Source organism: Panthera leo, chromosome B3 (assembly GCF_018350215.1).
Source record: "Panthera leo isolate Ple1 chromosome B3, P.leo_Ple1_pat1.1, whole genome shotgun sequence".
In the NCBI taxonomy this organism is placed as follows: domain Eukaryota; kingdom Metazoa; phylum Chordata; class Mammalia; order Carnivora; family Felidae; genus Panthera; species Panthera leo.
In genome coordinates, this window is record NC_056684.1 from 65,873,230 (window position 1) to 65,896,020 (window position 22,791).

The 22,791-nt window shown below is 36.6% G+C and overlaps 1 protein-coding gene across 6 annotated transcripts in view; it reads right to left on the reverse strand.

Moving 5' to 3' along the window:
- Positions 1-22,791, reverse strand: part of CDIN1 (CDAN1 interacting nuclease 1) — a 216,792-nt gene that overhangs the window by 157,072 nt on the left and 36,929 nt on the right. For all 6 annotated transcript variants that reach the window (XR_006203656.1, XM_042942473.1, XM_042942472.1 and 3 more), the window contains exons 2-4: positions 10,216-10,261; positions 9,263-9,327; positions 2,319-2,379 (exon numbers count right to left, since the gene is read on the reverse strand). Coding sequence is in view for 4 of the 6 variants with exons in the window: in XM_042942473.1 (XP_042798407.1) it covers positions 2,319-2,379; positions 9,263-9,327; positions 10,216-10,261 (172 nt within the window). In the remaining 2 variants the exon portion in view is untranslated. The remainder of the gene's footprint in view (positions 1-2,318; positions 2,380-9,262; positions 9,328-10,215; positions 10,262-22,791) is intronic.

The following is a 22,791-nucleotide window of genomic DNA, read 5'->3' on the forward strand; positions in this document are numbered from 1 at the left end:
TTAGTAACTAGACAAAAAGGCTGGCTTCATTTGTATGAACAGTTTTCTCAAATATGTATGTACTTGGATGCCCTTAAATTCCCCAAGTAGAAAGAAATGCTTTCCACGAAGCTGCTTATTCCTAGTAACCCACATCAGAGCTGACACATGAAAAATGGTGAAATTACTGAAGGTAGTCCAGCCTGAATAAGGACTACCTTATTAGTTCAGGTACTTGCATCTCCCTAATTTTCATATTAATCATGTGTCCATCTTTCTCTGAAATAGGGCCATCATGCTTCATGTCAGAATTTAGCATGTAAGTAAAATTCATAGTGCTTCAAATCTCACTTGAAAATATTTGTGTGGAGAGAACAGAATGACTGATCTTATTATTACTAACAAAATGAGATTTCCTAAAATGGTCATTTCTAGCCTTGAACTAGGAAAATTAGTATTAAGATATTTGTAAAATCCATGACGACCACATCGAGTCCCTGCCCAAGTCAACAATACAGTGCTCCTGTTTAAGAGAGCTACTATGCACTGTAATGTACCAATGTCATATATTTCTCATCAATTTTTACAGTTTCCACTGATTAAATATATATTGACTCATAAAGCATTACCATCACATCAATTGTCACCAGATGCAAGCATATGTCCTTTAAGCCTTAACTATCATATAAAAATGGCAGCTTGGTTGTTTAGAAGCCATAATCTGGTCCGAGTTATTCCCAAATTTCCCTAATGCGGTAGCAGTCAATCAGAAAGTGCTATTATCTCTGTACTAATCTGCAGCCAAGGGAGAGAGAAAAAAAAAGTCTTTAATGACACTTTATTTTCTTTGGCTAAGTATTCTATATATTCATGGTAAATAACAGCTTTACCGATACAGGAGAAAAGTGTGTTAGTGGCTAAAAATTTTCCGTATTACTAGAAGATGGAACTTGAGGTCAGCCAGATAAGCAAGGCTCAATGGAAATGTCCACTTAAACATTCAAATGAATGTAAACTGCTACTATGTAAAACTTATGTATGCCAGCAATATCATCATCTATAACAATGAGTACCATGCTTGCATCATGTTATTTCTAGACGCTGTTAGCTCACTCTTTCTTTTCATAAGGGACGATCACTGAATTCCTAGTTACAGAACAGATACCTCAAGTTGTGAATAGAATCAACTCGTAACAAACAAGTCTGAAGACATTGAAAAACCACCTTGCTGTAGAAACAGAAAAAGTATGGTTTGCAAGGAAGAGAAGTGCATTTTATATGTTAACTATCCTATCAGATTGTGTAGACACTGCCTCAACTATTAAAACCTTCTAGTAACTGATAGGTAATTGCTCATTTGCTGACTGTGGTGGTGCAGAGCAGACAGAAGCTGCGAGAGAAGCCATCCTTCCTTGCCCATGTAGCAAGTACAACTCGCTGCTGCCACAGCACTTAATGCGTGCAGCACTGAGTCATCTTTAATGCACACACGCATTCTCTGCCTTGCTGCTATGTTGCCCATTATAACACAACACAAAACCAGTGCACACTGCATTCCGCCCCTGTGAGGTTTGCATAAGCAGTTCCGAGTGAGACTAAATCTTGTATTGCTCTCATTACAGCAGATAAATATTTCAAAGTTTAGGAATTAAATGTTTTATTCTTTGGTATGCTCTCGGCCACTATTATGAGCTTCTCACAGCTTCTTCATTCATGGGAAATCTTTAGGGTTTCCTTTTCTAAATGTAAGACTATTATTTGTTTCCCCAAACAGAAAGAGATCAGAGTTAACAAGTAAGTTCAATAAATCACTTTATATTTGGTGTTACGAACAACAGTACGCTTCTTCATATCAAGAGACTTTTATATAAGGCATGTATCTTTTATCATTATAAAAGTTTGCTAACAAAAAAAAAATAAATCAAGTAAACATTACAGTTTTAAGTAAACAATGTCTCTCTTTATTTTCATAATAGCACAGATTTTCTCGGCCATACATCTCTTCACTCTACACAGGTATTTCTCACACTAAATTAAGACAACACATCCAGCGAAGAGCATGTCTTGAGCTGTTTGGTTGAAATTTCCCGCAAAGAAACCAAGAAGCTGTTTATACATTTGCGTTAAAAGAAGGAGACTAATTATGTGAACTGACTTATTAATATATGAAGTTCTTTGTCCAATTATTAAAACTACAAAGAGACCGGGGAGCAATTTAAGTGTCTAATGCACCTCAAAATCTCTTTTTTTAAGGTTAATTATAATTCTAAGCAAAGCTACTCTAGATAGGCCCCTTAGGTTTTCGGCACGTTTAAGTAAAATAATAACAATAACATTACCTCATTGGCCAGCTCCAGGAGCACTGGGGCAGCTCCATTTCTTCCCACTCCATTCAGGTACCTAGACAGACAAAGCCAAGTGGTAATGTAGTGACAAGAAAAGGCCAGCATAGACTTGTCAGCATCCCCTGTGTGTACACGTTTCTCCTGGGCAAATGCCACGCTCAACTCGAGTTAAAGTACGTTACTGTCATAGGAAAGCATTAAAGGGAAAAGGAAAACAAAAACAACTCACCTCAAAACCACTGGCAACTAACTAACTGAAGTTGGGGGCACGAAGTGTGAGCGCATCGGTCTCCCTTGTTTTCATCTCCTAACATGGGACAAGGAAGCGATTTCAAAAAGAACTGTCCCTAACACCCTGGCTTTATTATACCTCAATCACGTTATGGAAAGGAAATAAGTTTGCTCTTATGGTTTGAAAAAAAAGGCATCCATGCACCCATCGCACCTTTTTATTTTGTTTCACAGCCCTGGTTGACACCTTATTAAGAAACAAATGGAACAGACTTGTCATCGGTGGGTCAGCACACCTTGTTAGGCAATACAAGCCATCACATTATCTGCCCTGCATTTCCGTCATAACCTCTATCCCTCCCATTCCCTAACCTAGCTAAAAAAATTACAACAACAACAACAACAAAACCTCTCCAAATCCATCCTAGACATGGAAGCCAGAATGATTTTATTTTTAAATAAAACTTTGGATGTGCCATTTTCCCACATTAAATCTCAAGATTAAATTATAATCACTCAAGACCTCTTGTAAATGTCTTCATGATCTGGTTCCCACCTACTGTCCTTGCCCAGCTTCATCTCTAGTCATTGTTCTGCACTCCAGCCTTCACCTGGAGAACTCATGATTCAGCTTACATTTAACTGTCTTCAATCTACCACAAGCTAGGAGTAAGTTAGGTGTCCCAAGGTGCAATCGATGAGCTCCTTGTACATTTCTCCATTACTTAACAGAGCATATTGTATCTGCCTAGTTACTTGTTTACCTCAACCCATTCCCCAGTGTAAGGGTGAAAGCCCAAAGAGAATAGAGGAATTGTATTTTATTCAATTTATTATGCCTAGAACAGTTCTTGGCTTATAATAGGTGATTGCATTATACACATATATTTTTTTCTTCAATAAATGACTGATTTAATAACTTTCAACAGCCATATTGGACAAGAGAGGAGAATTAGGTATGGATATTTTCTCTAGAATATGCCATTTGAGTGAATAAATTAACAATATTTGTTTGATAGTAGAAATCAAACTCAATATATGAGACCTCCCATATAACTAACATAAGAATATACTAAATTATGTTATTTCACAAATATGTTTATGAAGATGTATGATTTTTCTATAAAATAAATGGAATAAAAGCAAATTATTCAAGGTAGGGAGTCTCAGGATCATTAAAACTTCAAAATAAATTTAGTAAGTTCATTTCCCACATATTGGGGACTTTCTTGAAAAAATTATTTAGCAATCTAATTGTGAAATAAGCACTTTCAGAAAAAAAGACAAAAAAAAAAAAAAAAGGTAGCAAATGCGGTTTAGAGAAAGGTCTCTGGGAAACAGTTTAGCTCAGAATCTCACACAACTCACAATTTCATTGCAATCACAGGCCTGCTCAAGGAACAACCAAAACAGTTCAGTCAAGTCTGACCAACTAATCCAGTATTCATAACCACCAAACACGCACATTCGTTAAGGGTTCAGATTTCGGGTCAGATTAATTAACCCTACACTGGTATTAGGATATCTTTATAACTTTCTACCTAACATTCACTTATCCCACAAATACTTGTGAGAGATAACTCATGTTGGGCCTATTCCAGGTTCTGAGGAAGCAGCCGGGAACAAAACGTCCATGGTTCCTGCCATCACAGAGATTATATTTCAGTGGAGAGACAAACAATGAGAACACAGAAATAATATAATGTAATAATATAATGTTATACACTACGATAAAATGTAAACTTAGATGGGTTGGTCAGAATGCCCATCTCTAAGGAAGTGACACTTAGGTAGAGGCTCCTAAGAAAGAAAGCAGCAGGCCATGGGAGGAAGTATATTGTCAGCAAGAGAACCCTAAGTGCAAAGTCAGGAATATGCCTGGGGTGTCTGAGGACCAGGAAAGGTTCTAGAGTGACCACAGCAGAGTTTTGAGAGCTGATAGGGAATAATGACAAAGAACAGCTAGACCTCAGACTACTGCCTATGCCAGAGAACTGTTTGGACTCAAAATTATATGTTTTATGTAAATGTTGCATTAACCATTATCCTGGTAATGACCAATGGAGCACGTCTATTAAGTTTAAAGAAACAGGAGATGGTCAAACAATAACCCACTATATCTGTATAGAAACATGTTCACTCTTTTTTTTTTTTTTTTAACGTTTCTTTATTTTTGAGACAGAGAGAGAGCATGAATAGGGGAGGGGCAGAGAGAGAGGGAGACACAGAATCTGAAACGGGCTCCAGGCTCTGAGCTGTCAGCACAGAGCCCGATGCGGGGCTCGAACTCACGGACCGTGAGATCTTGACCTGAGCCGAAGTCGGACGCTTAACCAACTGAGCCACCCAGGCGCCCCACATGTTCACTCTTAATACAGTGGACATTCCTAATTATGGGCTTAAGCGGCCTAGTTGCGAAGAAACAAAACCCCCAGGGTACTGATGTAACCCGTCTGGGCTCCCTCAACCAGTAAACAGTAAAGGTCTGAAATGGAACCCTATCTGCCAAGGTCTACTGAGATGCCTTCATATGTTGAAAAGAGTGGAGCTGATTCTGACCATATTTATTCTCCAGCCTGTTTCCTAACTCTATCCTGCAGCACTTCAGGAGTACTGGGGAAAAGAAATTAAGTGAAAATTACTTTGAAGTTGTAGTTGTCCTTTCTGGGAACTTTAACTGTCCTCAAGTGACACATTTTATTCAAATGTTTCGATATGCCATCACAGGGGCATGCTAATTACAGAAAACATTCAGTAAGGACATGATCAGAAATTCCTAGTGCTACCCTTCTCTGCATCCCCAAAGTATCTTGTGCAAACGTGCAGTGTAGACTTTTCATACCTTTATAATGGTATGTTTCTCTCTCCACTTAGACAGGAACCTCCTTGAGAGAGACCTACACAAACAGATGCTGAAACTTCATCCAACAGATCCTTAGCAAAGAGCTGCATTATAATTCAGATACAAGGATGGGATTCTGAATACCACATTAAGGTGACCTGGGCCATCTTCCTAATATCTATTTGCAAATTAAAACTACTTTGCACAGAAGCGATGTGTCATCCTCTAGCTTTGCCAGAGGAGGACCAAGAAGTGTTTATCTTGTGGGTGAAACCATCCTCCAAAGATCTTCATAGAAGGTCCACTTTATGTTTCTTTGAGTGTGAAAGATTCATTAGCATCTAAGATTAAAATAACATGTACAGATTTAAAATATTAAAGGCAAAGTTATTTGATCTTTATTATTTTCATAATAATAATTATAGTGGTAGAACTTCGAAAACCTACCAAAATTCTATCCTAAGCTTACGGCTGAGTATCACCTTTGTTGATTCTACCTTTAAAATTTCTGGAGCCCATCTCCACGCATGCAGCTGTTTTCCCACTAAAACAGAGCAGTTGAGGGCAGGCACCATGTCTTATGCACACCTGTATCCTTCATTCCTGGCACAGTAGATGAGACACAGGGAGCGCGAAGTAAATTGTGCTAATTAAATAAAAAAAGTGGTTCAAATTTTCAGAAACTATGTCACGTAATGTCGATAACATATTTGAGCTAGCCTTTTTTCCGTGTGAACAGCTGAATGAAATTCAATTGATCTAATTCTCTAAAGCTCATACAGCTGGCCCTCAAACAGTGTGTGCTGGGAGAAGGGAAAAGAGAGGAGACAACATTTCTGAACCTTGCTACTGATGGGGACTTGCAAATATGACCACTGGTGAATGTGTCTCTGTGAGTGCACACCAAGCCCATGTGCAACAATTTAGATGGAACGAAATAAATTTTGCCAGGTATGTTTTCTGTTTGGAAATAAAATGCCGTTAACACAGGGAGAAAGAACAGAGTTGTTTTCAAAATGAGCACAGAAGCTGTGTCTGCACATACACAACATGAAGAATTGAGGAAATTTCCTCAATAATTCAAAAGCTTGAGAAAATATTTTCGGCTGATATTTGGATACTTTGAATTTTCAGTGAACCATGATGGAATCACACTGTGGATTATTATATGGTTTATAAATACAGACTTCAAATTCTGAATTGAGATCATCTCAACACTAGCAAGAATGCAGAGACACAGAAATTCTCTGACAGTGCTAGTAGGAAGCCATCACAATCTTTGTAGACAGTAATTTGGGAACATAAAATAAAATCCTTATATGCTCATTGTACCAGTAATTACATATATAGAAATCTTAGAAAACTAATCCAAAACGCAAATACTTATGTACCAAAATGTCTACCACGGTATTATTTTTATTTTTATATTACAACACTGAAAACATATATGTTCAACAGAGTTATAATTCAGTAAATTTCGACACTTTCCTATGATGAGGTAATGCAATCAATAAAATGTTTACAAAAAGCTCTCTACAGAGTAATATTATGTCATAAACATTTTTCTAAGTATAAAATTCAGGATTCACAATAGCATATACAGTTGACCTCATCTATATGAAAATGGATTGACAAAAGGCTAGAATGAAAAATACCACTGTGGTTATCTCTGGCTGCCACAATTATGGACAATCATTCATTCCTTTTGAGACCATCACAAATGTGTTTAATTTCTATAATGTGCGCATATTACTTTTTTCAAAGAAAAGGAATCAAAGAAAGTGTTAACATTGTCAAACTGCTTAAATATGTCTTGATATAACACAATTTGCCTTTATTACAATCAACTGGAAAACAGAAATCTTTTAAGGCCAATTTACCTCAGAGAATACAGGGACATTTAACCATCACATTGACAAGGGGCCTGTACGGTCAATATGTCTGAAAGGTGACAATATAGCCCATCTCCAAGCACAGAGTACAGGGCAGAAAGTCAGGAAGCAGGGGGGTAAAGTAAGAAACTGGTGAGGCTGCTTTCTTATTAGTCTGTCCATTATAGCCCAAATCTCACAGTTTTGTTTCAAAATGTTGTGACTCCTTGAAACAACTGAGATTCTCACGTTTAAATAATTTAAAGAAATACAAATATATTCTCATTATTGCTCACTCAACTGTGCATCACTGAGTAACCATATTTACAGGGAAGACTTTTATTTCTGGCTTGAGTGACTCAGATAATCCAATACAACATGTTCATACTTTGATAATTAAATGTACTTTTAAATGAAGCTAAATGTTAAAAAGCAGCACTTAGAGATCTCAGCAATCATCTAATTAAAATGGCCTTTTACAACAATGAAAATGATCGTCAGAGGACAGCCCCGCAGCCTACTGGTGGATCTCCAAATTTCTAGGGAATGCTCTATTTTCTACTGCTTATGTCAACAAGGCTTTAAAGACTGGACATGTACTTTTATACGATGGCCTAAGACAGTAACTTTTACAAACAAAAATGTACTTTTTGACATGGAAGTAACTGTCCAGTCTTCCTTTGGAGAGTAGGGATTCCAACTGGATTCCAAAGCACTTGCTGACTTCATAGCACTTTGGGAGCCATTCTTCAGTTTTTATTGATGATTAAGGTTCTAACGTTAACTGTTGGTGTCACTGAGGAGGGTATAATTGTTGAAAAATATCAACTCAAACTTTACAAAGACTTGTTTAGAGGGGAATTCTCCTAGACACAAAAGTGTGTGTATGCGTGCGGTGTGTGTATCTTTAGTGGATGCCACTACTGAAAACTGAACATAACTCTAATATGCGGTATAGGGTGTAATTTTTTAAAAGGATAACTTCAATAACTTTTTAATAAACACTTCTCAGTTCTTAAAAAATGACTTTACAGAAACATGATACCAATACTGAATCTAGATATTCATTTCATTCATAAAATATTTGTGCATAAAATCATTCATCTAAAATTGGTGGTGTCACTCTCACCACAGACATGTTGATCTGTCAATCTTAAGTGTAATACCTTAAGAGCATATTTCAGACAGTTTTCCTTTCCAATATGTCCTTGAAATATTTAAGAAACCAACCAACGATTCTAATGCAATCCATTACCATTTATGGTTGTAAATTATTCAGTCATATCACAAAGACAATAACCTTTTTAGAATCTTTTTAAAAGAGCTATTTTAAAGATTCTGTTTTAGAAGAGAAGTTGAAAACTGTTTGTAATAAACTAGACTGAAATTAAAATATCCCCTGGACACTACGTTGTTGATTTAATATCCAGATTTTCTTTTTAAAATACAAAACCCCATTTAAAATGTGACAGTTGTATATTACACATCGTCATACATCCTTACTTGACATGTCTTTTTTTAATTCTAAAATGGCAAGCCCACTACCTATGAGTGTGCAACCAAATGCAAATAGAAGTGCAACCAAATTCAATCTTATTCTCGAATATATTTTTTGACTTGCTGATCTAAGCAAGAAATAAAACTTAGTTTGAGAACTTTCACACATATATGTAGATATGTGCGCATTGACGTACGCGTCTATACAAGACACACACTTAGAGCAAGTTTAAAGTAGCCAACTGAGATTTCATAATACTGTAAGGATTTCTTACACACTATACGCACATACACCCAATCAAGACAGTCTCACCATATTCTTCAAACATAGCATTTGAGAAATCACTCAAAGATATACCTGAAGTCTTAAGTAAGACTTATATCACAACGCCTTGGAATGTTATACAGACAATTAATCTAGTAACCTAATTTATTCATAATTATTATTACAATTAATAGGTGCTATGATACCCTCTAGTGGGGCAGGCAGGTCATACCTCTGATAATAACTTTCGATCGCCTCGGAAGTATGATGTTTGGCATGTGTTCTTTTGATATGTTTCTGAAACAAAACAAAAAAGATCTTTATGTTGTGTCACACATCAGGTTCAAGAGCAGAATGACGTATTCCTTCATCCCAATGTCTAGCACATAGGGCCAGCTGAATAATAGTTTGGGGATCTGGGTGGCGGTGGGTCTTTTTGCCTTCTACTCTATGAAGCTATGCATTTTAATCCCTGCTGCTTGGCTGGGATGTCTTCAGACCGTACCACAAGGTACAGTATACATGTAAAAGCCAACGGGGTCACAGTAATTGAATCTAAATAAGTTTGCTTAGGGTTGCAGAGGGCAAAGAAAAACTTGTTCCCTCTTTCAACCTTTGTATTAATTTTCCCTCAATTCAATTCCATCTAAGTCCTCTGCACTCTAGTTTTACAATCCAATTGCCATTTTTAACCAGGAAGAACATTGCTTAAAAACAACTTATTTGAAAACTACAAAAAGTAATTCCATAGAGACTTGCCACTTGACTGACACCTGTCATCTCATGATAAATGACTCCATTTTCTGCCTCTCTTGCCTTCTGCCACTCCAGCAATGGTCATTTATCATCATCTCTGTCAGCAATGGAAAGCGGCACTGACAGTGCAAGTCAGCAAACATTTAGCACATGGAACCACGCAACACAGGGAAATTATTATTGTCAGAATAATAATGGTTTAGCATAATTTATTACAGGTCCACCAAATAAGCAAAGGCTAGATGTTATTAGACAGATGGATGGGTAGGCTTGGCAGGCCTCCACTGAGACGCAGGCGGTGCTCGATGTGGAAAGGAGAACATCCTCCAACCCAATCAGAGAGCTGGCAGTTCAATTACAAAGAAATAAAGGGACATTCATCATTCAATTAGGCACCTGTCAACCCTCACAAAGGAGAAAACTTCTAACCTGGTACTCCTGGGAGAAGATGCTCAGCAGAGTGGCCTGCGATTGACTGGAACAAATAAAAGAAGGACAAAGTTAATTACTGGAGTGCACGGCAAAGAAACAAAAGAGAAAGGAGCTTCAAAGGTAGGCCTGCTGCCCTGTAATCTAACAGAACATGAAAACAAGTGTGGAAAAGTTGTTCCAGATGAACACCTCAAACAAAGGCTTCCTGCTGCTAGGTCAAGGAGAGAGAAAAAGGGAAAGGGAAAAATATGGATGGCCTCACAGCAAACTATCATACAATTTAGATGTTTTTTAACTTTAGAATGATTATGAATCCTATCTGCAGCACGTAGCTATGTCAAAGGAGACCAAAAGGAGGCAAGGTGTATTTCCATCAGTAAATGGTAAGGGTGAAACCCCATAAACAGTGCAGAATGTGCAGTTCACACACTGGCAACATCCTAAATTTATTTTGTTAGTGGACACGTATCCTCTTCCGCAGCTATCTTGGAGTCAGGGGAACAAACTTTAGTCTTCACCGGAAGTAGCACTGAGAAACCACCGGAACATTATTACAGACACTAGCAGGGCTGAAAACAGAGGTCTGCACAGCAGAAAGCCGAGGTCGTTGGAGTCTGTCATTCCCAAAGACTGCCATAAGCCTTATTCATCTAAGACTCCACACAATGTCAAACACTTGGCAGTGAAGCAACCTGGAAAACATTCTTCCCAAGTGGGAATTTTCCTCTCACAATTGTTAACATTGAGAAATGGAACAGAATTTTTTTTTTCCCTAAAAAGCAATCAATATCCTACTGCTACTCTTTGATTGCCCTCTGTAGATAGATCTACCTTATCATATCTTGAGAACAATTAATTATTTCTGATATATTTTCCTACTAAATGCTATCTGAACAAATTACAGTGTTAATAATTCGACTTTTATAGTACACCAAAGCACTATGAATAATTAAAAATTTTCTATGCATGAATGAAACCTCTTAAGCTCATCACAGGTAATTTAGAGAGTGTGAAATAACAATGACACCATATTTCTTTACTTGCTGCCACAGTGTTGTCGTCTTCTGTATACCAACATAGATTTGGCTTCTAACTACTTTTCATTCTTATCAGATTACCAAGAAAACAAAAACAAAAACAAAAACAAAACCACTATAAACATTCATCAAGGAAAACTGATAGTTACTAAAGAACCGTTTCAATAACTCAAAAGCCCTAAGTAATGATTGAATAAAATTATAAACTCATTATAATCCAATTTTTTTCATTTTCCCCTTAAAACTAGAAACCGTTCTTTGAAAGAGCCAATTCTAACATCTTCCTATTATTCCTGGCTTGCGTGAACTTCATAGGAAATCACATGCCCCAGGTAGGGTTTCTGACAACCAACTTCTGAAAAAAAAAAAAAAAAAAAAAAAAAAGGCAAAATTAAGCCCAAATCTTTATAAGCTACTGAATAAGTCAATATGTTAGATATTTATGTGCAATAAATACACATCTCCTCATTATACTGCAAAATATATTTAGGTTAGCCATTTAATGATAAACAAAATATTAGTCTCTAAGTATCAGAAAATATGATGGAAATAAATGTGCTTGTATAGGCAAGTTGGGGACCAATGAGCAATGACCAATGACTAATGAGGAGGAAACAAAATTGTGAATAAAACAAAAGTGTACGTGTGGACACCAAAAATGGGAAGGTTAAGAGACAGCTGGAGAAATAAACCCAGGAATAAAGACTTCAGCATGATAAGATGCTCAGGAGTTGAGGGTACTGTAAAAATGGAGGATGAGATCATGTCTTTATCCAGGAAACTACCTTTAAAACTGCTTAGAATTCAATTCAGCTGAAGCTGTGGACACAGCCTATGGAGTAACCCATTTTCTCAATGGCCAGAGGGGTTAGAGAGAAGATTCCAGGAAGAGGTAAAAACTGGTCTCGACATAGAGTAAATGATCTACTTAACATAGTAACAAAGACAGACAGACCTGGGTCCAAAATGCTTTGGGTTTGGGTGACAAGACAAAGCTGTATAGGGCTGAATGTCATTTGCTGGGTTTTTGCCAATCAGACTATGTGTTTGTTCCTCGATGTGCTAAGTTTATAGAAGAGTGTTCTGAACAAGCCTCACACCTTAAAGAGCAGGAAAGTATTACTGCGATGAGACATTGATTGACTCCAGTGTATATTACTTGTTACTTTCCTCCAGAGAGTTAATTCTGATATACCAAAGGGAAAGAGGCAAGTGGAGACAGCCATCACAGTCTTCAGGGGTACAGCCACGAAGGGCTTCCCACATCTGCCCTTCTCCCACTGCAACCTCCCAGTGTTTGATTTGACTGGCTAAGAGGGCAGGAGTTTTGGAATAAATTCAACAATCAGTAGGTTCACAAGGAATATGGCTTTTAACCAAAGAAGAGGGGAGAAAAAGACAATATATAACTAAAAAGTCTATCTTGAATACCACAATCAGTCAGCAATATTCACTGAGCATCTTATAATGTCCCACGGTCATGCATAAGGAGAAATATGCCATCAAAAATTTAAAAAAAAAATTAAAGGAAACATTAAGTAATTGACTTACAGACTTTCAACATGTACATGCAAAAAAAAAAAAAAACAAACACAAAAGGCAAAAATTAGAACACTGTCAAGTACCAACATATTTTTTAGGGATCTAGTGAAGCAAATCACACTCTGAATCTCACATATTTCAAGACTACATTGGCTTTGGAGCCTATATGCGTCACTAGCGTATACGTGTTTTAAATTTACATGTTCAAAAATACAGTCACTTATTTTGTACAAATGCCCAAGATATATTATTTAAAACCTCTTCAAAACTCAGTTTTGTCTTTTTTCCCATGCTGCCCTCCCAGATTAAGCGCCTCACCCTGCAGCTGTCTGGGAAAAGAAGAGCAAGCCGGTGGACCCCTAGACTGGCTATGTAAAATGTTGCCCGAGTCACGTGTAAGTGTCTGCATGAGCAGTAGCAGTCATGTTGCAGCAGCGGGGAATAAGCACGAGGTCAGAGCCAAAACAATGAGCATCAGCAGAGACTATGGAAAAAGCCCAGGTCCTTGAGAACACTGTTGAGCTGCTAAGCAACCATGAATTACACTGAGCACCCTCCATACTTCTTCTGAGTAATAATATATGCCTTTTTTTTAAAACCTTCAAAAAGAAGAAACAAACCCACCCAGGTGTCTATGTGCCCTGGAAGAAGGAGCCATAATGGAGGGAGAATGAGAAAGGGTGCTCCATCATGACGGTACGTGCATGGGGTGCAATACGTGGAAAGAGTTCTAATTCTCTTAACTGGTAGGTACTATATTTGGCTTCCTTAACATTGTCCCTCTGCTTGTCATTGTGTCACCAAGTTGATGTGCCCAGAGATCATAAATTGGGGGGCAGGGGGGTGTATATGATTTTTCCATATAGACTTTAAATACTGATGGGGTACTACGTACCCTCATTTTATGTTGCATTCAGGACTCTTCAAATGCCAGGTATACGACAAGGCAATATACCAGCTCCCCATTCAAAATTTAACTTAACATGTCCACAGATCCATCCAGCTAAGATATTCAGTAACCTGAAGGATACTAGAGAAAATGAACATCAGAGGGTTCCATGAGTGCTGCAGAGACTAAGAGCAGAGCTGAGCACAGACTTTGTGGCAATGCAACTTTCATACAAGGAGGAAGTCCTCAAGTTCCCAGGTGGAGACTTAAAAAAACAGAATCTTAACGAAGAAGATACCACACATTTTATGTTCCTCCTCTTCTCAAATACCCAACCTCTGAAAAAAAGACCATAAAAAAGTAAGTACCATTACTTAATTTTCAAGTTCCTTTTGCTACAGAATCTGGGAAGCTTAAATGTCTACACCCTACTGAGCTCAAAATTCTCTGAGCAAAATAAATATTATTTCTGGGACTCAGAAAGCAGTAAACCAATTAAAGGGACATGAAGCAGGATACTCCTGCAAACCAAGAGACTTGGAGACCTCCCAGTTACAAGCTGCAGCCTCTCTAAGTCTGTGAAAGAGCGCAATGGACACTGGCTCTACGTGGTTAATGATGCAGAGTACTGGTCAGGGAAGGTCTTCTATGAAAGCAATGCATCCACCCTCCCTCGCTCCCACCTTCCTACACACCTACACACAAATCTGAAATGGAGAGCCTCCCCACCCCCACCACCCCCCGCCGCTATGAAATCAAAATGAAACTGCCTTTCCAACACTTCCCAGAAATCAGTTCTACAAGGCAGGTATACAAGTACCCCCATTTGAGCATTTATATGATATCACATTACACTCCAGACAACCTGCGAGGTATAGGCATTGTTGCTTTTTTCATAGAAAATTGAAGCCATGGGATGTCAAGCATTTTGACCAAATTCCATGGCCTCAGACAATATTCCCTTTTTTAAAAAAATCAAACTGCAGTGTTCCTTTTACCAGCTACATAAAAATGCTGTTCTTTTTTGTGTTGAAATATAAAAGAACTATTGAATTCAGGAAACAGTCTAGGATTAAAAAATTGTTGGGTAATTTCCATTATTCTCCCTGCAGCTAAGGTATGTTTTGTTAATAACCACACCATTGCCTGAAGTGTCTCTATGTGAATGCATACATGTCTTTTGCTCAAAATGTTATTTACTGCATACAAAGCAGCTTTAAATCCTTCCTTGAACAACACAGTATAAATAACCCAATCAGTCTTCTCTATAGAGGACAACACCCTCTACAAGTGCTAATTTTCTTAAATAATATTTAATGAAGAGTTTCTTGGTTATAAAATAGTATGCATTCTATGTAAAATGCAGAGATGTCCATTGTTAGCATTCTGACATGAATCTTTCCTGTGTTTTTACTCTGTGTCTGCTCTGTGTGTGTCTATGTGTCTAGACACACACATTTTAAAAATTATGTGTTTTGAACATATCTTGTTAAATACCTTCATTATGTAAGATATTAACATTTATATTTGCTATTAATATTTCTCTTTTTAAACTATTTTTATTGTGAACAAGACACATTTCTAAAAAAAACCATGAAACAGTGGGTTAGTATATAAAAAACAAAAACATACAGAGCCACTAGGTCAACAGATAGAACACTGCTAGCACCCCCAAAAACACCCTATTCAATCACCAACCTTTCCCTCTCACAAATGAACCCGATCTTTCTGTTAATCTCTTTCCTGATTTTCTTTGTAGTCTTACCATCCAAGTATGTATCACTAAGCTGTACAGGTTAGCTTTGCCTTGTGCTAACTTTACATTAATGGAACCACAGTGTGTTCTTCTGTATCTGGCTTCTTTCATGCAACAGTATGTCTGTGAAAGTCATCCAGTTATTTTCAGGGCAGTTAAATTGTTTTCACTGTTATACAGTGTATTCTATTGTATAAGTGTATACCACATTCGTCTCTTCTATTGTTGATGGACATCTGAACTGGTTCCAGTCTTTTGCTAATGAAAATAAGGTTGCAGTAAACAATCTTGCCCATCTTTATGTGAAAAAGTGCTCGCGTTTCTAATGAGTATATATATATAGAGAGAAGTGAAATTCTGAGTCATCTGACATACACATTTCTTGCTTCCGTAGATAACTATCAAACAGTATTTCCAAGTGTTCATGACAATTTTAAAGTCCCACCAGCATTAAAGGACAGCCCCCATTGCTGAGCATGCTTGTCACACTTACTTTCAATCCATAGCTTTTCTTTTCATTTTCTTTATGAAAAGAAGTGCAGAAGCCTTTAATTTTGATGAAATTCAATTTATCAATTCTTTGACTATTCACACTTTCTATATGTCTTTTCCAAGAAATCTCTGCCTACCTACAGTCATGAAGATATTTTCATACATTTTCTTTTAGAAGCCTAATAATGTTAGCTTTTACATTTAGGTCTATGGTCTATCTTAAATCTGTACATTAAGACAGGAATTGCAGTTTGTTTTTGTTCTTTTCGTAAAAATATCTAATTGACCACATACCACGTGCCCACCAAATTATCACTATTGCCTTTGAGGAAACCAAGTATCTGAGGGTCTATTTTGGGACTTTCTAATCTTTTCCAGTAATTTATACATTTACCTTTACACAGATACCACATTGCAGCTAAGCCATTTAAATTTAATGTAATTGCTGATATATCTAGGATTAAGTTGATCATCTTACTGTCTTACCCACCATACACTCTCTATCTCTCCTTTCTTAATTTTCATTGGTTTAATACTTACTCTTCACTATTTGAACACTGGCAACTTGGAAGTTGTACATTCTTTACAAGTTATACTATTTTTTTACTGATTATCCTACATAATCATATGCCTCCTCAAATGATCAAAATTTATTATTAATTAGTGATGAACTGCTGCCTGGAAAATACAGAAACTTTATGATACTATCTATAGTTCTCCTCTCCTGTAATATAAGATAGTATGGGCGCTGTTTTAATTCTGCATATATCTTAAAATCACTGCTATTGTTTTATACAGTCTCTGTTTATTCAGATATACCAACATGTAAACCATTTCATTGCCCTTCATTTCTTTCTTCTCCATTCTTCCTTCTGGAGTAACTTTTGTTTAGTAAATCCATCAGTACAGATGTGTAGGTGATACCAAATTTTGGCTCTTTCAATGATAAATGTATCTTATTTCTCTATCTGGTTTCAAGAGTTTTTAAAAAACCTTTAGTTTTTAGGATTTTTAATTACAGTATTTTGTAAACTCCTGCTAAGAATCTGTTGAACTTCTTATATGTGGCTGGATATCATTCATCATTTGGGGAATATTCTTAACTGTATTTCTTCAAACATTGCTTTAGCAATCTCCTCCTCCTGAGACTACAAATACGTGTACTGAGCCACCTTACTACATCCTCCAACTCTTACTCTCTCTTCATATGTTCCACCTTTCTGTTATTCTTTGCTATTCTATGTTACATTCTGGGTATTTTCTTCTGTTCTATCTTCCAGTTCATTAAGTCTCTCTTCAATAATGTCTAATTTGCTGTTAAATCCATCCAAATTTGGTTTGTGTTATTTTCCACTTGTAGATTTTCTATTTGATTATTTTCCAAATAAGTCCCTTGTAATATGCTTCAATCTTCTTAACTCCTTCAGTAAAGTCCAATTATAAAAATGCTATTTAGTATTACAGTAAGTAGAGACCCTGTGAGTCTATTTCTACAGCTTCCACTAGCTTTCATTCATGTTGTCATGTCTACTTATGTGACTGAGTATCTCTCACTATATGTCATTCTACTTGAAAAACTGGTTTATAAATAATTTGAATACTAAAATAATGTTATCTTTCTCCAGAGATAATTCTGATTTGATTCTGGGAGCAAAAGAAGTCTAGGATCAGCTTAGTCCAATTTCAGGCAATAATTTTGGGGGCCAAGGAGGTGAACCTCAAAATGACATGTAGATGTTTTACTTTCAGTTCACATTTACTCCTAGGGTATAGCTCTTTAGGGTCCCATCTTAAAGTTTGGGACATTTAGAGCAGCTCCCACCTTGGTGGCCCCTGCTCCTTAAACCTTGTCTTTTAGCCCTACAAAACTATTAAAAGTTCTGCTCAGGACTTGACTACATCTCATGAAAAAAAACCATTAAATTAGAATTCAATAATTAAATAGTTCCCTAAAAGCCCTTATTTTCAGAAATTAAAAAAAATGCATTTCAAACTAACTCATAAAGAAGAAATCATGATGGAAATAACAAAAATACATCCAATTAAGCAATGACGGTGGTACATACCAACAGCTGTAGGAAATCTATTTCAAAGATTAGATATTAGTGTGAAAAGAGAAAGGAACTGATTTTATTCTAGGAGATTCTAGCTAACTGGAGATCTTAGCAAATAAATTAACATTGGAAAATATAAAAGAGAATCAAGAAAGAAGAATCAAGGGTACCTCAGCAGCTCAGTCAGTAAGGCACCCAACTCGATTTCAGCTCAGGTTATGATCTCACAGTTCTTGAGACAGAGCCCCACATCTGCAGGTGTTAGCACAGAGCCTGGTCGGGATATTCTCTCTCTTTCCCTCTCTCTCTGCCCCTCCCCCACTCATCCACTCATTCTCTCTCCCTCTCTCTCAAAATAAATAAACTTAAAAAAAAAAAGAAGAATCCAAGAGGAGTTGGATAAACTGACCTTTAAGATTCCTTCCTGCTCTAAGTCCTGCCCTATTCCAAATGTTCTGATTTAGTTAAAATCTTAACTATCTAGACTTATTTCCTTTCTAATTTATTTAGGTATTAATTTTTTAGAATAAGCCATAACATAAATCAGATAAAGAATAAAAAGCCTGGGTGAGAAACACTCACTTTCTCTTGCAAGACCAACTGTCTGGTCATTTTTCTTTAAAGCAATCCCAATAACTTCAACACAATATATAAGTAATAGATACATTTGTAAGAAGTGTTTATTAATTCTTCCTACAATTATTTCCTCTGATTTTTTTCCTTATTTAATAAATCAGATTAAGCTACATGATAAGAAATGCTCAAATTAGGTCTGTGCTAATTTTATTATGATTGCAGAGACAGAATAGGTAATGATAGATGAATAACAATAGCTGTATATAGACATTTATAATCTTTCTTTTGTTGGTTAAAATTCAACTTACTTTCAACTCTGTATCTTCCACCATGTTCTTCATTTACTTCCAAGTATGCTCTGTCTTCGTGAGCCACACCTGCCTATGTTTCAAACTACTGTCCATCGCTGTTTCACTTCATGACTTAATGACTTTACCTAGGAGGACTTTGGTTCCATAAATTCTATTCAGCCTCCACTCCACAGCAATCTCACTTCTGACTTCACTTTTTAGCAGAAGCAAAGGTCACAGAGACTTCCTCACCACCAAACCCCGAAGACATATATATTTTTTTTAATATAATTTATTGTCAAGTTGGCTAACATACAGTGTGTCAAGTATGCTTTTGGTTTTTGGGGTATGTCTACCCCAATATGTCTATTTCTTATCCTAACTGACCTCATGACAACATTTTGCACTTATTATTATCCCTCTTTTCTTTAAAAAAAAAACTTTCCTCCTATGAATTCCAGCGTACTGTTTTCTAATGATTTTCCTTCTACCCTGCTAAACACCAATCTTTCTCTCTCCCACAGGCTGCACATCCTCTTCCCTGTGGTTTCCCAGAATGTCTCTTCAACCCTCTTCTCTTTCACCCTACATGCTCATCCTGGTGATGGCACATCCTGCTGTGTTCCCATAACCACTTCTGTAACTCCCAAATATGTTTTTTCTGTCCTCCATCTCTCCATAGACTTGGTCTCCATTTTATTGCTACTTATGGCATATTTCACCTATTTGGTTACAAGTATCCTAAAATCAAATTTACCACCACCCCCTCTCTCCCAGAAATGAAGTTCAGCCCCAACCTCTCTTAAACGAATTATTTCTATAAACAGACGCCTGAGTTAGAAACCTCTGGGTCACTCTTGATTCTTCCCTCTCCCACATACCTCATCTATCAAGTCACCAAGCTTTGTTGATTCTACCCCCTGAAAGTTGTTCATATCTACTCAATTGCTAAATAGCTTCCTGATTCACTCACTTCCCTTGCTTCCAGTCTCTATACCCTTTAATCCAACCTCCAATTGACCAACAATGCTCCTAAAATACACATCTAATTACATTACCTTTTGGGCCTGAAAATCCCAGGAGGTTTCAACTACCTATAGAATGAAGTTTGAGACACCTGGGTGGCTTAGTCGGTTAAGCATCCGACTTCGGCTCAGGTCATGATCTCACAGCTCTTGAGTTCAAGCCCCACATCAGGCTCTGTGCTGACAACTCGGGAGCCGGGAGCCTGGAGCCTGCTTCGGATTCTGTGTCTTCTTCTCTCTCTTTCCCATCCCCCCACGCCCTGCTCACACTCTCTCTCTCTCTCAAAAATAAAATAAAAACATTAAAACAAAGAATGAAGTTTAAACTCCTCAGCAGAGCACTCAAAGCCTTTCTCAATCTGACTTTAGACCACTTTTTTCTAGCTTCTCACACTCCCATCTTCAAACCCCTAAGCACCCCTAATCTCACCACATCATTATAAATCACCATGTTCTTTCTGGAGTCTAGAATGTTCTTCTTTCTTTATTCTACTTGGGAAAACTTTTACTCTTTCTAGTAATAAGTGGGCTCAGGATACTCCTATAGAACATGCAAGTATTATTAAATCAAGTTATTTTAGTGAAAGGAGTATCTCAAGAGATGAGATATCATAGGATTTCTAACCCAACCCTCTCATTCTAGAAACAACAAAAGTAAAGGTAATCGAGACGAAATGATTTGGCCAATGTTACAGAAAGCATTATCATATAAATCAAGGAAAAAATAAGTTGTGCTATAAGCAAGGCTTAGTGGAGTAATACTTTATGTTAACAGGTGCAAATATCACATAGTTTTGTTATTTCAGTAATCATAACGTATCTATGACCAATGTGTATAAACTAAACCATAAATACAAACAAAAACAGATACTATGCTAGAACATATGTTGTATCACCAGGAGATCCCAAACCCACAAAGTCCCCACTTCTCATCACCAAACGATGTGATGAACAGGAGATCAAAATTATTAATTTTTTTCTCTATGACAGTTCTTTTTTTTCTAGTACAAATGCAAATTTTAAATGTGACGCTACAATAATGAAAGTGTTTTTCCAGGTAATGTGTCATTTCCCCTGATTCAAGACCATTTTTTAGTCCTTCAGAATACTAGTTTTCTCTTACAAATTTCTGATAGATATCTTTGTGTTTTCCATAATTATTTTTTAAACAATGGGGAACATCAAAAGCTGTACTATCAAGGGAGTACCAATAGGAACAATCATTTTCATTCTGGAAGTGCTTAAAATCAAATTGTGAAAATCACTTGATATTTCTAAGTCTCAGTTTTACCATCTACACATAGACTTATGACTTTTGAACTCATTTTCATCTCAAAAGTTCTATGATTTTTATCAATTCTGCAACTTCAAGGTTTAAATTTGTTAATTTTCTCTCTGCTTACAGCTCTAAAACTTTTAAGTATAGTTTATCAAAAATCTGTGCCTTAATCCTAATAATAATGACCTGTAATCATGTCGACACTGGACATTTCTTTGTGGGCCTAACATAACAGGTCTATTCTAGGTCAATAGCTAGAGTGATTAAATTGTTTATTAAGACTTCTAAGCATTTAAAGTAATCAGACCACAGGGTGAGAACATGAAGGAAAGTAATTAACTCCTTTCATTCACCTGTGATTATAAGGTACCATGTCCCCCAGCAGAGGTTAAATAATCACCTCCTGGGTCTAACGCCAAAACTATTTTACTGCTGAAATCCCAGTCTCTCCCAAATTACCTTATTTTTTTGATACAAGACTGAAGACAGATGTTTAATAAAAGAGACACCAGAAGCTTACCTTAAAAGTTGATTTTAAAAAATTTATTTTTTACATATAAAAATATATGCATATGTAATAATATTCAAACTCACAATTATTCAAGTATTGAAAGAGTTTTGTGGGGGTTTGTTTCGTTTTTGGAGAAGGTCTCTGGCTTGAACTAAATAATCCCAGGAAAAGAGACAAGTAGGCCATGAGAAACTAAAAAGGCCCCCACCTCAAATTGAATACAGTTTCAAACTGAATGATGGGTTTGGGTCTCAAGATTTTTATCATGGTGGCTGATGCTGAGGAAAATACAGGTAACCCTTACATTTAAAATGAGTTTTGTTTCAGAAGGGTATTTGTCAAGAGGGTTTAAGACACAAAATGAGATACCAAAAAACCATAGTACCAATTTTTATTACAGTGACAAAATCGCTTCTCTAGCAAACAACACTCAGCATAATTCAATAGGCCATCTATGATATTATTACCTTGAACGGGATGAGGCAACTGTCACCAGTAACTGATAATTGCGATCTTTCTACACACTGTGTCATTTTGCCTTTTCTTTTGCAAAAGACTTAGGCCTAAAATAACACCAAATAACAATGTTGATTTTTCCTCAGTAATATCCAGTGCTAAAAAGATTACTGATTGTGATCCACTGCAGACAGTTTTCTTAAAACAGCTGCTTATCAAAGCCAAATAAATTAACTTCACTTTCTCAAGTATTTAAAATAAAAATTTACCCAGTCATTCTGCCAACTCTTGTTGTAAATGAATGAATGAACATCTTCAGGCTAATTTAATTCTGTGACCTCAAGCACAATTGCTTTAGTAACCTTTCCACGGAGTAAAAAAATTTAGAAATATTGTTTAAAACCATTTAAAAATTTTCTTATTCCTCTTCTGTACAAAAGTATGCGTTCTATACCCCTAATCTTTCTTAATTTAATAGGTGAGAGACCTTATATAAAATTAGTAAAAATGACTGGCCAAATTCACTTTATAGTTGTTATAATTTATAAAAATCACACTATCATCTTTACTTTTTTCCTAAATATTATTATATTAACATAATGGTATTAATAATTTCATACTCCTTCCCAGTGTTTTATTCCCTACTCCCAACCTCCAGTTACCAAA